We start from the raw sequence: 16635 nt of genomic DNA on the forward strand, positions 1-16635 counted from the left end.
CAAGAGCTAAAAGGATCTATTTCAGTCAGAACCAATCATCATATCAGTTAATTTTGAATTTTCTATTTATGTCATAGAAGATAGGTGTTGAAAAGAAAGTCTCTTCCACATATGTATTAATCCAAAGTGAATATTTATCTGTATCCCCAATCATCTGAATAATTCAACAGGTGAAAAAAAAAAAATCAGTCTGAATACAGATGCTAAATCTTCTTTATAGTACTGCACCTTTTGCATCCTCCTGTCTCATAAACCAGAGCAGCTGTGAAATGGGAAAGAAACTTAAGGATGGGATTTTCAAAAGCACAAAGTGTTGGCAAAACTCAGATCCTATTGAAGTCTTACACTTACACACACTTTTAAATTTTTACAAATTCTATGTTTGTACAGAACCTGGCACAACTGGGCCATGATTCTAGCTGAGACCTTAATATAAATAATCACAATGAAATGGGCATTTATTTCACACTGCGTATTAGTGCTCACTAATGGATTCTTCAGATGCAATGAAGGAACAACTCTTTGCTGCATAAAATGTGCTAAGCATTTCACAGAACAGAAAGTTAGCCAGATTCCCAGCCCTGAACAGTTTACAATACTAACAGACAAAACAAATGAGATGTGGGAAGGAATGCAAATGTGCTACAAGTAATTAAGATTATGTTATGGTCTAATCAATTGGTAGGTATTCATTTGCTATTCCTCTTTCCCCTTCCTCCTGTTTTCATTTGTGCTGGTGCCCTAATCTATAAACATCAAATATAATCTGATGTATCCATCTGGATAAACCCTCCTGTTTTATACTTGTTGGCCCCCAAAAACCTTGCTCTGAGGTGTATGGATTTTAGTTATTGTTAAAAATTATTTTAATCCTCTGTCAATTTGATGCTGTGTTCTTCTCCCAGTATTTGCCCATTTATTCACTTCCATGTTCTAATTCTCATGCCACTCTATTCAACCAAGCTGTGCATTAAACAGCACTGAGCACAGTACGTCATATCTGACTTGCTTCGCTAATGTTAACAATGTCATGCTTTTAATAAATTGTTGGGATCGAACTGAAAAAATACTTAACACTAACTTTCTTGGAGTAATAGTGGGACAAGTCCTACACATGAAGGATGCTTGAAACTAAATAATTAAGTGTTGCCTATGGAATATTTGCAAGGAACATTTTCACCAATTTCCAATTTGATTCATTATTGTGTATACACTTAGTACTCTCAAATCAAGCTAATTTTTAAGTCATTAGCTTCCTATGGTGGGTGGGAAGACTATTATCACCACTAAACCCTCTAGAAATGTTTAGAATCAGAGGGGTAGCTGTGTTAGTCTGGATCTGTAAAAAGCGACAAAGAGTCCTGTGGCACCTTATAGACTAACAGACGTATTGGAGCATACATAAGCTTTCGTGGGTGAATACCCACTTCGTCAGATGCATGTAGTGGAAGTTTCCAGAGGCAGGTATAAATATGCAGGCAAGAATCAGTCTAGAGATAACAAGGTTAGTTCAATCAGGGAGGATGAGGCCCTCTTCTAGCAATTGAGGTGTGAACACCAAGGGAGGAGAAACTGCTTTTGTAGTTGAACCACCCTTTTTCACATTTAAATTAAATCAAATACATAAATAAATATTAATTAAACAAAAATAAACTAAGGACCTAAGCAGAAGATAATAAAATTTAAGTAGGGCAGAAAATTTAAGTAGGGCACAAAAAACAAAAAGAAAAGATGTTACATAAATTAGTTAATTGCATTAAATATATATGGGCAATAAAGTTGAGGCTCTAAGAGTTACAGATAATTACAAATTTCTTAAACTACTTGTGAAACACTATGCAGTACACATTGATTTCAGTTTCTATGACATGACACTGAATTATTCATTAGTGCATCCAGTTTCATTGCTAGGATACTACAAATACATATAACAATTAGACTTTGGCAACTTAATTCTAAACAATTTATTGAAAGGATTGTAGAACAGGAAATATTTCTCATGCTTGAAAACAAATCCCGCCCAGAAAAAACAACAACATATAGTATATAATAGTACATACCTGTCGAAAAAATCCCTTCTCTGTATTTGCCTGCCCAATTGTTATTTTTCGCAGGAATCGGTCATTTGTATCCAATACTGGAAAGAAGGTGGGGGGAAACAGAGGAAAGAAGAAAAATGAAACATTTACATTGACAGAGAATCAGCCATCTTGTTACTCTCCCCAAATGCCTGATATAAGAATACATTATTTTTGTAGTATATGCCTTTGTACCCAGTTGAGCATACTTCTACATCTAGATTCACTTTGCAATAGTGCACATAGCTAGGAAAGAGGAGCCTGAGATATACTAGCTTTTACACTCTTAAATGCCAGTCTGAAATGTCTCAACTGTAACTTCTTTGGCAGAGTAATCTTCTGTTGGGAGCTAATAAGATCTTACTGGAATCCCTCTGTTTAGCTACTACAGCAAAATCTTAATCTCCATCCACAGGTGTAACAAAAGCCTGTTTTAGTGGATTGGCACCATTCCAGATGCACCGACTGCACACCTCTTCATGACAAGGTTTTAAGAATAGATTTTTAGACTACAAGATGGCCACATAAGTATTCCCATGTTATAAATGTACCTTTAACTTGAGCCCTTCCCCTTCAAAAACATCATTACATTAGCAAATTAGGCCCCAAGAAATTCCACACCATGTCATTTTTCTGCATCTCAATATGTACTTTTCTGCATTTCCTATTTTACTTCCATGTCTATCTGACACCATTTGGCAGAAAGCCTTTTCCAATTGCCAAGCCCAAACAACATTTATCTAACGTACTTAACCTTTATTTGAATACCCCCGAGCTCTTAACTGAGAAGTGTCTTCACAATACTCAAAGTGCAGCCAAATCCATTTCATGGATCCCCTCTCCCATCTTTATTTAAATTTATGCTGAAGCAAACTTAACTTCAAGCATGCGTTTTTGAGCACCAAAAGGAAGGGCCCACTAATCTGAAAGAGCTCCTCCTGTGAAGAGACCAGCAAGTTAGTGTGGAGGTAGGCGTTCATACTGGTGGAGTAATGCCTTTGGTATTTAGCCAGGTATAGGTCCCTGCAGAGTTCCACTAAAAGTGCCTTTGAATTTACTGTTACCATTTGGGTACCCCTGGGAATTAAACTGGGACCTCTACTCAGCATCCTTTTTTTGAGGCATACCACTTTTTAAAAAATGTATAATATCCTCTGTGCTAGTCTACACTGATTCCCACTTAGCTGCTTCTTTTAAGCACAAGGAATACAACAGATAGGGTTGATTTTTATTCAGTTTGGTTTCTGCCTATCAGAATCCTTACATTCTGAGAACAAAATAATTAGATTACATACAACTAAGGCAGCATTATCGGAAATGGCAAAGGGCATAAATACAGATGGCTCTTGAGTACGTCATTGTATTTATACTATCCTTTCTGGCTGTCTTGTTAACAAGAAAGTGACATCAAATTGATCTTTCTTGTTTCTGATTTGAAGTCAAAATGAAGAACCACCCAACTATTTTTCTAATTCCTTACCAACTAAAAAGCCAACCATGCACAAAACAGATATTACAACTATATGAACCTTGTATCCTTTTTAGCTATTAAGAGATTCAGACTCCGCATCAGTTACATATTCTATAACAAAGCACACTCATGGTGGCTAATTACCATCTTCATTGCATCAGGTCTCATGGACTGAATATTTACAAGAACTTTGATATACAATTTAATATCACTCAAAATCTAAGTTTTATTTTTAGCCTTTGGTAGAAATTCCCAGAAGTATATTTGTTGGGGAAAATATTCTTCGTGTGCTATTTGTTATTTATATTCAACTGCAGCCTGTGAGCGCTGCTCATAAGCGAAGACCCCACTGTGCTAAGTGCCGTACAAACAGAATAAAAAGGCTGTGCTTGCCCCAAAGAGCTGACATACGACATATAAGACAAGAGACAGAGACACGGGGGAGCACATGGAAACAATGAGATAATACTAGTCAGCAAGACAGGCAGTGGTCTCAGCTCACCAGCAGCCTAATCACTGTCATGTTTTTTATAGGCCTCCTGGCAAAAAAGTTTTAAGGACAGTTCTGCAGATGTTTATGGGGAGCTTCTCCCAAGCGTGAAGGGCAACATGGGAGAAAGCATGAAAGTGCTTGATTGAAAATTCAACAAGTGGGTGAAGGAGGCTGACATCATGGCCTGATAGGAGGTGAAAGATGACCTTTTGGGATTGGCTTGATCACTTTCCAGGAATCAATCCTGCCACACCATGCATGCTCTGTTCAATTTTACTCTTTACCTCAGGCTTTACACTCCTGATTTCTCTTGTCCATTATCTTTTTTTTTTAGTAAATGGTTCCCTGGATTTTCTCCCTCTTATCTTAGCTAGCTCAGACATTGTCTTTTACCTTAATGACCCATTTACTATCTTAGCAAACAAAACATTCCATTTTCAATCTGCTGATCTAGTTACCACCTTAATCTGATCTTCCAAGAAATGAAGCCTTCCCTATTTTAAATTACTTACATCAAACCGGGTGGGGATAGATCATGAAGGGTCTTGAAAGTGAAGTGGCTTATGTTTGATACAGAAAAGAGGGAGCCAGCGAAAAGGATGCAAAGAGAGGATTGCAATGGTCAAAGCGATGATAACTCATTTTCATGAGCTTAAAGCAAAGCCTTTGCTCTTAGTATCTCGAGAATCAGCACATGGCCCAAATGCTAGAATGCAATGACTTCTCGAGGTCCCTTCCACGCCTACATTTCCATGATTCTACAATGCCTCATTAATATTAAAAGCAATTTTTGCATCGATTAAGACAATTCCAACGAAACTAAAGCCATTAGTGGATAAAGCTTGTATTTTAAAAGGACATTGGATAAAGAGAAAGTCTAGCATTTTCTTTAGAAAAATGGTAACCCACCTAAACCAAACCAAGATTTCTGGTTTGATTATAGTAGCATTACATTTAGGGTTCATCTGCATTTCTACTGGGGATCCATGTCATTTAAGCCACAATTCTACATGGGTGAGTGGGCCCACCCACTCACAGCTCTCAGCATGAATGGAGCCTTAATGTTCAAATACAGCACTTACTGTCTCAACCAGGCACATCTTTTATCAAATTTGTTAAAAAAAGGTTAATCCTGCTGGTTTGGTGCTAAATAAAAGTAAAAACCTAAATGGGAACCCAGCAGGTCTCTGGTGACCCTAAAGAGCCAAAAGCTGCTGAAAAGCACAAGCATTACCAACATGGTTCAGAGTGACAGCGAGGGGGATCTCACTGAGGGGTGACCAGCACCTTTTAAATATTTTTTTAAATGGGTGAGGACAAGGAGAGAAGGGGATATAGAGACAGATTGATTACTACCAGCACCAGAGAGCAAGGAGGAGGAGAGGAAGCATTGGCTGGTGGCAGTGGGAACTTCCTCTGAAAAGAAAGACAGCATATTAAAAAAAAAAAAAAAAATCAAATGTAAAGCTACTGTCATGACTAAAAGAATTAGGATCGTTAGAGTTGAGGTTGCCAAACCACCCTCAACTCCTTGGATGTATATGGGATTTATCCTGCAAGGTGTCAAAAGTCCCCAACTTCTACTGATCACCTTTTAGCATTAAGTCCAACAAAATAATCCATTTATAAAACCTGATAGCTCACTACAATACAGGAACAATTTACAGCTCTATCTCTCCATAGTAAATCCATCTTTGTTCTACATGTGATATTTGATATAAAACATACACTATAGATATTTAGATGCCATGGCGAATGGCATGGTATAAAAATCTAAACAGAACATAATAAGTGGAGGTAACATCCATGTGGTAAATTGTAGGGTCATGTGATAAGTTACAGGGTCATATGCTAAACATATTTCTTTTGAGCTTTTGACCAGTTCATCTGCTCACTAATTCAGCTCCTCCAGGGTTTATTTCAATATTTCAATCCCACGAGTTGCCATTTCAAACAGTTGCCATTTCTAAAAAATCAACCTGCCAAACAAATGTTTCTTCCTTCTTACCCAAAACAACCAGGTTTAATCCTGAGTCAGTGACAGATTTAAGCTCTATTATCTCCTAATCCACCAAGGGTAAAACTGGGAGCTTTATACCACTTTACTACTGAAAAAAGTAGATTTCCTGCTTTCCAATAATGTGCAGCACCTGCTTAATCTAGCACAGCAATGTACACCTCTACCCTGATACAACACGATCCGATATAACACCAATTCGGATATAACGCGGTAAAGCAGTGCTCCGGAGGGGGTGGGATTTTTTGGCTCCTGAGGACAGCGTTATATCGGGGTAGAGGTGTAACTGACTTTAAATCTAAATTTTCTATTTATGTCATAGAAGATAGGTGTTGAAAAGAAATTGTTTTAGGTCATTTTTAGATAGTTCCCGGTCTCCCGCTTCAGCTCCATCCAGATGAATCTTTGGTAAACTAGGCACTTGGCTTACAGGCAAAGGGATTAAGTACCTTGCTGAAGTGAGGCCTTATTGACCGTTAATACTTACCTCTTTGCCATGTTATGGTAGATGGGTCAATATCAAGGCGTACAAATTTATTAATCTCATCTGCTGTTAAAGTGTCTGGATCGGTCTTGTTTATTCCCAATCTCTAGACAAAAATGAGAAGAAAAGCAATAAAGAAGACTTCCTGCTTAGAAAGCTATACAAACACATGTACCCACCCATTTTGGTTTTTTCCCCTCTTATATTTTTACAAACTTTTGCTTTTTTTAAAAAAAGCAGCAGGCTGAAACACTTCAATAAATCACAACATTCAGGCTCAGGCTCAAATGATAAACTACACAGAAAAGCTCCTATAACAACAATGGAGAAAAATGTGGAGAGGAAAAAGGAGAAATACTCAAAGGCAGTTACCCAAAAGGTCTCTATGTAACACAGCACCACCCTCTTAAGATAAACCAAAGAGAAGAGGCAACAAACGAGACAGTATGAAAAAGATAATTAACAAATAATTTATGCCTGATAACTCTTTATCTTGGCCGAGGACACGTCCTTGCAAATATCCATGTGTGGCTTTACATGACTACTCTGTGCAGTGAGTTATAAACTTCTGTTTGCCTAATTGATGTGCTATTTCAACAGCTTCTACACAACATTAAAAACCCCGCAAACCCTATCATTTAGAAAGAGCAGCACAATATATTATGACTGTTCCGCAGCATTTGCTTCTAATTCAGCAATGTCAGATATATATATATTTTTAATGAATCTGCACAGAGATGAACCAAGAGAAAATTGTACAATAGAATCCCGATTTTATACAAAATGACTGTGTCCCCTCTGGCCCTAGAAAGCATTCTTCAGTGAATTACCAAGTACACTCGGTTTTTAATGTTAACATTTATAAATTTTAGTTTTAATGTTTGTTTCAGTCACACAAATACACTCACACATTAGAATGTCAGTTTCACTAAACATTTAAAATTAACATGCAGTACTGTACCAAACAAAAACGCCTTCGCTCATATGTCCCCAGTTTTACCAACCCCTATTTAATAAAGGTTGTGGATGTCCTTTTGAGACTGTCATTAAAAATAGAGCCCCACTGTATTTCTTTTTAAATAGCATTCTCTCCCGGCATTTGTGTAGTATTCTTCCAAACAGTAGGTGTAGAACTGGGGGACTATGTGAAAAAAGTGTTCACAAACATTTGAATAAAACCACAAATTTGTTCTGACAATATTCACCACCCCTTTATTCACTTTCTGCAAACATATTACCCAAAAATATTTGCAGAGAGCGAAAGTGTCATGAATACTCACATGGATGTTTTTGCACTGTCAGTAACTATTCAAACCCTCCTCCTCTTTATAAAATCTTCGTTCATTGAATCAGGAAGCATAAACAGTATTATATATTACTAAAGTGACCAATCACAAATACTGAATACTCAGAGCAATACTGTTCAGCACTGGAAGGGAGAGGGAGGAGTTGATCAGTTGGGCTGTCGGCAGGTGGGAGGCACTGGGGGAAGCTTGGTTGCTGGTGGGTGCTAAGCACCTGCTAAGTGATCATGTAGTTAAAGATTGTATCATAATGCATATGCAAAAGAGGTCCTAATAAAGGTTGCACAGGCACCCTCACTTCTGGCATTTCCTAACTTGTGAGTGCTTGACTTTGAGGCCTCGATAATATTCTTTTAACATAATTATTTTTAAAGTTACAGAAAACTAACACCAAAATAATTGAGTTGCAATAGAAATTCTGCTGCACTTATTCAGAAGCTTTTAAGTTAATAAGCAGAAATCATTTGAAGCTCTAGTAGCACAGAGAAACCCGCCCCCCACTGCAGAGCTATTTGATATTTCATGAATAACTGCAGTATCAGCATCTCTTTTTTCTCCAGGCATCCTAATGTAAACAAAGACAAACCAAAAATATTCTCTAATAGATTCTCTCAGACAAACTTCTGTGAGAGCCACTTTGCAACAGAGGGACCTACAGACACCACACATATCCTGTTTTACTTTCAACAAGACAACTGAGTAGCACAAAAACTAAAAATACATAATTAAAAGAACCATTTTTTAACAATTTGATATTACCTAAAAAAAAAGTGTAACATGGCTCCATAAGCACTTTGCAAACATTCATTGCCACCCAGTGGCTGTCAAATAGTCCTAATTAGGACTATGAATTGCTTCCTCAAAGGACTATAACAGTAATATGGAACTTTCATACCAAAGCTGGACATAGCAAAATTGCACGTCCTAGGTGTTTGTAGCCAAAATTTCCCCTCTTCCAACATTGGTAGATTGTGCTATAAGCCAGTTGCTGTCTATCAATTCCCACCTCACACGGTATATATAATAGACAGGGAAGCTCAGGGAACATTTGGGATGAAAGTTTATATGCAAACATAAAATATGTGGAGAAATGCATTTTTACCGCTCCATGCAGAGAAATGTGAGGACAGCCAGCAGTTCTCAACAAGTCTCCAGTAAGTCCCTCTTAAAAATGAGAAAATAAAATAAAAATTGAAAAACACTAGAGTAATTCAGCTTTCCCATGTAACTGCGCCATAATGGAAAGTATCAAAAAAACTCATCTTGACATTTATTCACGGAAGAGAGTCAGCTTATAAAACATTATGCTCTCACTTTGTGGGGAAAGAGATACTAGTTTATAAAAAAAAAATATTGGAACTTGACTCTGTAACAGCAAAACAGGAAGCTGCCAGAAAGCCTGCTAAATCCTTAAGGAAAGCCAAATCCTTGAGGAAAGAGTGTACCACATTAAGGCACTTTCAGCTACAAATCTCCCTGTAACTTGTTAAAAATAATTTTAAATAGCACATTTTATAAGATATATTATACTTGGGGGAAAAAACAGGGAAAATACATTAGCAACTTACTTTCAAGCGGGCAAGCTGAATAGAAGAAAATTCTCTCACACCATTAACTACTGGAACCAGCCTATTATACAAAGCCTAAAAAAACCCACACACAAGAGAAAATGTTACAACTAAAATACACAAATACAATAAAAGTCTAACTTGATTCAAATCATTTAGATTATAATCTCATAAACTTTTTTGAACCAATGTAAATTGTTAGTGTATACTTACATTTAACCAATTAAAAAGAAATCCTGACTAGCAAGCAAATTTTCAAAAGAAAATAAGTGACTAAAGTGCCTAAGCTACATTTTCAAAGGTGATTTAGGCCCTTCAGCACCCAAGTCACATTAACTTTCAATGAGACTTAGGTTCCTAAATGCCTACATTACTTTTGGAAATGGGATTTAGGTGCTTTTGAAAATTTTAATCAAGGTCTGAAATAATCCATTTTGTAATCAGTACCTGTAAAGAGATTTAAGTGCACTTTTCTGGATTCAGAAGTCTGTCATGTCAATGAAGCAATAACTATCAGCAAATTAAGGGGATAAGGCTGTGCTCCCCGGTTACAACAGAAGATCCACAAACAAAGAAGAATCTCTTTCCCATACCCTGTTGCTCTGAAAACCCATGTTAACAATTAAGCGGAGTTCACAATAAGTTCAGTAGGGGCTAGAGAAAAGGTATATTGTAGCTTATTTCCCAGTAAAAGCCCTCCAGTGCACACCTTAGGATCAATACCTAACAGTGTCACTTATCTATCATTTCTTGTCTCAAAAACATGATACGACTATACAGTAAATAAACATATTGTCCAAAAAGAAAGAGTTCGGCAGAGAGCCATGGCTCTCGAGGCACCCTGAACAGAATGCTGGAGACAAAACAAGAACTATAAAATGATATAATTATCAAAAAATATTTACATAGCTGTTTACAGGAAACTTCAAAAGAAAGCCATGGATTGAAATCGTACAGGTAAACCTCACCTTATCAGACTGAGTGCTTTCATGCAAGATCCTTGCATCAATAGCAGCAGCCAGCAAATTATTAGCAGCAGTAATAGCATGGATATCTCCAGTCAAATGAAGGTTGAACTACAGATTGAAGATGAAATACAAGAATTTATTTAAACACACTCCACTAATTTAGTACAGATTAATGAAAGCAATCACTGCTTGTTCAGTTTTGGGATTACAGAACAGATCAGACACTTAGCAGTGTTGCTAAAATATTATGATTAGACAGACTGAAAATGTAACAAGCCAAATGAATTTACTTGGTCTCAGTTCAGTGTCTAATAGACTACAGTCAACAAGACAAAAACAAAACACAGATGTCATTTGTCTTCACCCAAATGACCCAAGAATGGAATCTAATGTGCTGACCACAACTCTGATACATGCACTTTTAAATTCAAAGTCAAATGTAATGGAATATCAAAACTTGGAATCAGATCATCATCAGCTTTTGACTAGCTGAAAATTTTCAAGTTTAATTTCCTTCCACACTTCGTTGATTTCAAGAGAAACATTCACTCAAATTTTACAGGAAAGTTAAAGCATGTGGTGGGGGAAAGGGAAGATGTGCTGATTTTATTTATTTAGCATGGAGAAAGAAAGATGTTCCAAGAAAATTATAAAAATTATGATTTACTGATATGAAATGAGCTAATGGAACCTGTTCTTTGAATTGTCAGTTTTACACTTCAAAGATGTATCCAAAATCATAGAGTAAAATCTCAGGTGTTTTACAGAATGATTAACTCATCACCCATCTTCACCCTAAAGGATTCAGAATTTTTAGTATGATGTGCTGCAAATATTTTAACAAGATGCTCCTATAAAACTGTTCTCTCTTACTTAATGATAAACTCACATAAAAGGGGTTGCAGGCATTCAGTAAGAATGGAAGTGGCCAAAGAATCTGTTTCACTGCTTTTGTCATTTGAACAAAACCTGGTTCATAACCATGAAGAAGATGGAAAAATACTTGGTGAACAAGTGCACTTATTGGATATGAGGGAGAGAGCTGGACTTTGCTGGAAACATAAACTTAATATTTATATAAAAGTAGTGCCCAGAGGTCCCAATCAGAATCTGGCCTGTACTGTGCTAGAGCGGTACAAACCTACATAAAGACAAATCTTTGGTGCAGAGACCTTAACTGTTTAATAGTGACATGGAATGGATAGCAGTAGGGAGACATGTGTATGTATGTGATGATCCTCATCCACCCCCTCAATCTAGCCACTCTGCTTATAAAACATTTATATTTTGCTCCTGAAAAAATACACTAAGTGTATTCATAATACACCACACTGCCCAAGGTGCATTATTTGAGGAAGTGTAAAGACCTTAGTGAAACTGGTAGTATCTTCCCCAGTGAAAATATTTTGAAAGTACTCCACACATGGAGCAATCTGGTCTATTTCAAAGGCTAGCATATGTTCTTCAGAAGTATTTGAGGCCCAGGGATAAAGTCATCTTTGGCAGAGATTAATTTAAAGTTGCTAGCTGGATGAATTCAGCCAGAGGCAGAAAAAAAATCCTTTCGTTTTGTGAGGGGGACATTTTAATATGAGACCCACCCACACGTGCATCACTATTTTGGAATCAAATTAATTTCCCTTTTATTTTCCTGAAGTACATCAAAAGCTCCTAACTTTTGCGACATTTTCTCAAAACAATTACAGTAAGGTATCATTATTAGAGACTCGCCAACCTGGTTGAACATAATGTAATTTGGCTACTGTTAGTGGAAGGACTTTTGCTGCAAATAAATAAGAAATCTGTATTTAAAATTAAATAATTTCTTGAAACTACTGGGCCTCTCTGTTTCTGCCCTCATCTGCAAAAAAGAAATAGGTATTCAGACCTTTTGTAACAGAGATATATAGACAAGGAATACTTAACAACAGCAAGTCAGATACTATTGTTTCTCCTTGTACCTTAATCACAGCTAGCAGACCTTCTTCAGTACACCAGAAATCGGGTAGTGTTTGAATAATAGCTGGGACTTCATGCAACATCCTTTAACACCCACAGTCTATCGGCATTTTTTCTACACTTCATATTTATTCTTTAGGTAATTCAGAGTTTGTTTTTTGACTGGATCTATAACCACGGCTCTAGAATTGAAGCAGCTGCCCATTGTTACAATTGGAAAATTCTATTCACACCCTAGTAGAAGACCATGAAAGCCAGCCTTCTCCATAACTCTGATGGGGAGCCTGAACTCTCAGTGATTGGATGAGGGAGGCAATCCCTCTATCCCACTTAACCCTCTGACATAAACATATGCTTTAAGTGCTTTTCTGGATCATGTCCAGAGTTGGCTGCCTGCACACATGCCTTACCCTGAGAGCACAGGGGAGCAGCTGGTAATGGTCTTTTTTCCATCTTTTGTCTTACCTCTTCCATTGGAATGACTTGAGCATATCCACCTCCAGCAGCCCCACCTGAGCAATTAAGCACATGGTCATGTCAGAGTCACACCAATTCTGAAATAATCCTTAAACACACAAGAAATAAAGCACACAGCTTTTATACTTAAACATAATCAATATTTTAATTTCTATTACAGAAATCACTCAAACACTGGAACCAAAAATGTGTATTAATAATAAAAGCCATCAGCAGTTAGACAGTGATATCAGTGATGAATGCTATCAACATTGTAAAGCAAAATCTGGCAAAACATGAAATTTCCACATGTCTGCACAGACTTGTAAGCGAACCTGACGCAGGATATGTCAACTTTCATGACTTTGCTATTTCAAATGAAATTGGATACTTTAAAGATTCTCCCTCAAGGTTAATTAATTTAATTACTAATCCTGAAGAAGACACAGCATGCACCAAAGAAGGAATTAAATCCTGACTCTGAATGACTGTTTTCATCACTTTACTCGATGAACATCTCAGACTACCATCGACGTTTTGCAGCACTGTTGCACTTGTTTACACAATAATTTAAACAAATGTAGAAGCCCTACAAGTTAGTAAAAACTTGTTAGAACATTCAATCCTTCTCCTTGCCTCTTGTCAGAGTCTTGAATGGGAAGAAGCTATATATACAAATCGCTAGGAAGCATAATGCAGGAGACAATATTGAACTAGAATCATAGAATATCAGGGTTGGAAGGGACCTCAGGAGGTCATCTCGTCCAATCCTCTGCTCAAAGCAGGACCAATCCCCAACTAAATCATCCCAGCCAGGGCTTTCTCAAGCCTGACCTTAAAAACCTCTAAAGATGGAGATTCCACCACCTCCCTAGGTAACCCATTCCAGTGCTTCACCACCCTCCTAGTGAAAAAGTTTTTCCTAATATCCAACCTAAACCTCCCCCACTGCAACTTGAGACTATTACTCCTTTTTCTGTCATCTGGTACCACTGAGAAAAGTCTAGATTCATCTTCTTTGGAACCCCCTTTCAGGTAGTTGAAAGCAGCTATCAAATCCCCCCTCATTCTTCTCTTCTGCAGACTAAACAATCCCAGTTCCCTCAGCCTCTCCTCCTAAGTCATGTGCTCCAGCCCCCTAATCATTTTTGTTGCCCTCCGCTGGACTTTTTCTAATTTTTCCACATCCTTCTTGAAGTGTGGGGCCCAAAACTGAACACAGTACTCTAGATGAGGCCTCACCAATGTCGAATAGAGGGGAATGATCACGTCCCTCGATCTGCTGGCAATGCTCCTACTTATACAGCCCAAAATGCCGTTAGCCTTCTTGGCAACAAGGGCACACTGTTGACTCATATCCACCTTCTCGTCCACTGTAACCCCTGGGTCCTTTTCTGCAGAACTGCTTCCTGGCCATTCGGTCCCTAGTCTGTAACAGTGCATGGGATTCTTCCATCCTAAGTGCAGGACTGTGCACTTGTCATGCTAGTCAGGAAAACGGACACCGTCTGGCCAAACTACACTTCAATAAAACAACTAAGACGTTGAAAACAAACTAAACCCAAATGCAATATTTCCTTTTGATATGAAAAAGGAAGTAAGTTTTGCAAACACTAAGTACCTTTAACTCCAAAAGTAGGTCCCTGGGAAGGTTGTCTCAGACATGCAAAGGAATTCACATTAAGATGTGCAGTTAGAGCTTGAACAAGACCAATCGTGACAGTGCTCTTCCCCTCTCCAAGCGGTGTAGGTGTTATCCTAACAAAACAAAAGAAAGAGAAAAGATTTATCAGTATCTCTACTGATGTCAACTGAAGCAAGGATATCAAAACGTACATCTTTTTATTTGAATTAAGAATATTTGTACAATGAATTTCAACAAGATTGCATTATTGCCACAATACCTGTTATGCCATAGCTCAAGTTGGAATGTTGATGTACGTGTGTTTTCTATGTGAGCTATTTACTAGGACAGCAGAAAAATAGAAGGTTATTTTGGCAAAAGTTCTGAGGACTATTGAATTTTCTATAGATTTAATTTAGACACAAAAGTCTCACCAGTCTCATGAACACGTCATGCATCAAAAAACTAAGCATACAATTGAGCCTATTGTTTTGTAAATCATGGGATTTTTATTTCCTACTGCTCAATACATAAATGAAATACTATTGAATGTTTCATTAAAACAACACAGATGTTGTCCATGCCGTCTCTGGTTGATGAAGAGGTCCACCTGAACCAGATCTGAAAGCAGTGGAGGCATAATCTTGCATGCTTAATCATGAAGGTGAATGTTACCCTATGACCCAGAAGATGCAAACAGTTTCTTACTGTAGTATGGGGGCTTCTGTGAATTGTCCCAACCAGACTAGATAAAGTTATGAGTTTGTCTGTAGGAAGGAAGGATCTGGCTGCTAGCAAATCCAAATATGCCCCTATGGATCGTATTCTCTGTACAGGTGCTAACTTTGACTTCTTTACGCTTAGCTGGAGATCCAACTCCTGGAAAATGAACAGCACTGTCTGATTAGTACTGCTTTGTAAAATCGGCCCTTCAGTAGTCAGTCATCAATATACGGGAAGACTAAAATTGCTTCTTGCCAAAGGTAAACACCTGCTACCACTAAAACCTTCGAGAACACCCCTGGGGCCACTGAATATAATCCTGGCCCATGGTCAAGTGCAGGTATCTCCTGTGTGGGGGATGTACTGCTATATGGTGTCCTGTAGGTCAAGGACTGAAAGCCAGTCTTCTGCCGCTAAAGAGGGGATTATAGCCACCACAGTCACCATACAAAACTTTTTAGGCTTTACAAAATTGTTCAGTCGTCTTAGATCTTTTTGGCAAGAGAAAATACTTTGAGTAAAACCCTTTCCCCCTGTCAGGGGATGGGACAGATTCTACTGCTCTTAAACAAAGGAAGGAGTGTAGTTCTTGACTCCATATAGTCTCATGAGATGGATCTCTGAAGAAGGAGGGAATGAGGAGGTTGGGAGGGACAGAAAGTGGATGGTGTAGCCCAATGTTATAACCTCTATGACTCACTTGTCGTAATATGCTGCCAGGCCTAATGGAAATGGGAAAGGTGGTCTCCGAAAGTGGGGTGGTAGGCAAAGGTTTGCAGCTGACAAGAGGTGAGAGAGGAATTGAGCCCTCGACCTATCTGTCAAAATTGCTGTTTCGATTATGATTGAGCACTAGCTGAAGGAGAGTGGGAAGATCTTTTCCTCTGGAATCCCTGTCTTTTTCTAGTGGGTTCAGTGATTCTGTGAAAACCAGAGAACTGAGCCAGGTACAATCTCTGTGCAGTTTGAGACCTGCTAAATCTTCTTGTTTGTAGGGAGACACGAAAACAAAAATTCTGAGTCCCTGGGGGGAACGTAACATTTCTTATCTGCCCATTTATAGATTGGTGGTATGGTGACAGGAGTTTTCCACAGTCTTTGCTGGATCCAGGAGTGCATCGTCAATGGGTAGCCAGACCTAGATAGGTATCGCCAAATGCAAAATATCCTGGAGCTTGTGATGCGAGTCTCCTTCTCGAGAGGTATCTGGAGGATCCACCACCTTCTTTGCAAGGTCCTGGAATTGACAAAAACTATCAGCCATTGATGGTGGTGGAGGCATGACTACCTCATTCAGAGATAAAGACAAAAAGAGAGGTGAGGGGGGTTGCCCCTTTGTCTGTCCTCCTTTTCCTCAAAGGTCTCCTCATGTTGGGGAGTTGGTGGAAGAGATGTTGTGATCCTAGTTTCCTGGTGCAGTGGGGCAGGAAGTCTGGCAATTTGCTGCTGAGACACCACCCGAGGACCCCAGTGTGGCCATTGGGGAGGCT

General features: G+C 38.3%; 1 protein-coding gene across 3 annotated transcripts in view; it reads right to left on the reverse strand.

The window, feature by feature from the left end:
* MTHFD1L (methylenetetrahydrofolate dehydrogenase (NADP+ dependent) 1 like) overlaps positions 1-16635 on the reverse strand; it is a 248969-nt gene that overhangs the window by 170479 nt on the left and 61855 nt on the right. For all 3 annotated transcript variants that reach the window (XM_034765426.1, XM_034765425.1, XM_034765427.1), the window contains exons 12-17: positions 14420-14556; positions 12808-12854; positions 10384-10491; positions 9416-9490; positions 6547-6649; positions 2061-2137 (exon numbers count right to left, since the gene is read on the reverse strand). In XM_034765426.1, the coding sequence (XP_034621317.1) occupies positions 2061-2137; positions 6547-6649; positions 9416-9490; positions 10384-10491; positions 12808-12854; positions 14420-14556 (547 nt within the window). The remainder of the gene's footprint in view (positions 1-2060; positions 2138-6546; positions 6650-9415; positions 9491-10383; positions 10492-12807; positions 12855-14419; positions 14557-16635) is intronic.

This window comes from Trachemys scripta, chromosome 3 (genome assembly GCF_013100865.1).
Source record: "Trachemys scripta elegans isolate TJP31775 chromosome 3, CAS_Tse_1.0, whole genome shotgun sequence".
NCBI classification, from domain to species: domain Eukaryota; kingdom Metazoa; phylum Chordata; order Testudines; family Emydidae; genus Trachemys; species Trachemys scripta.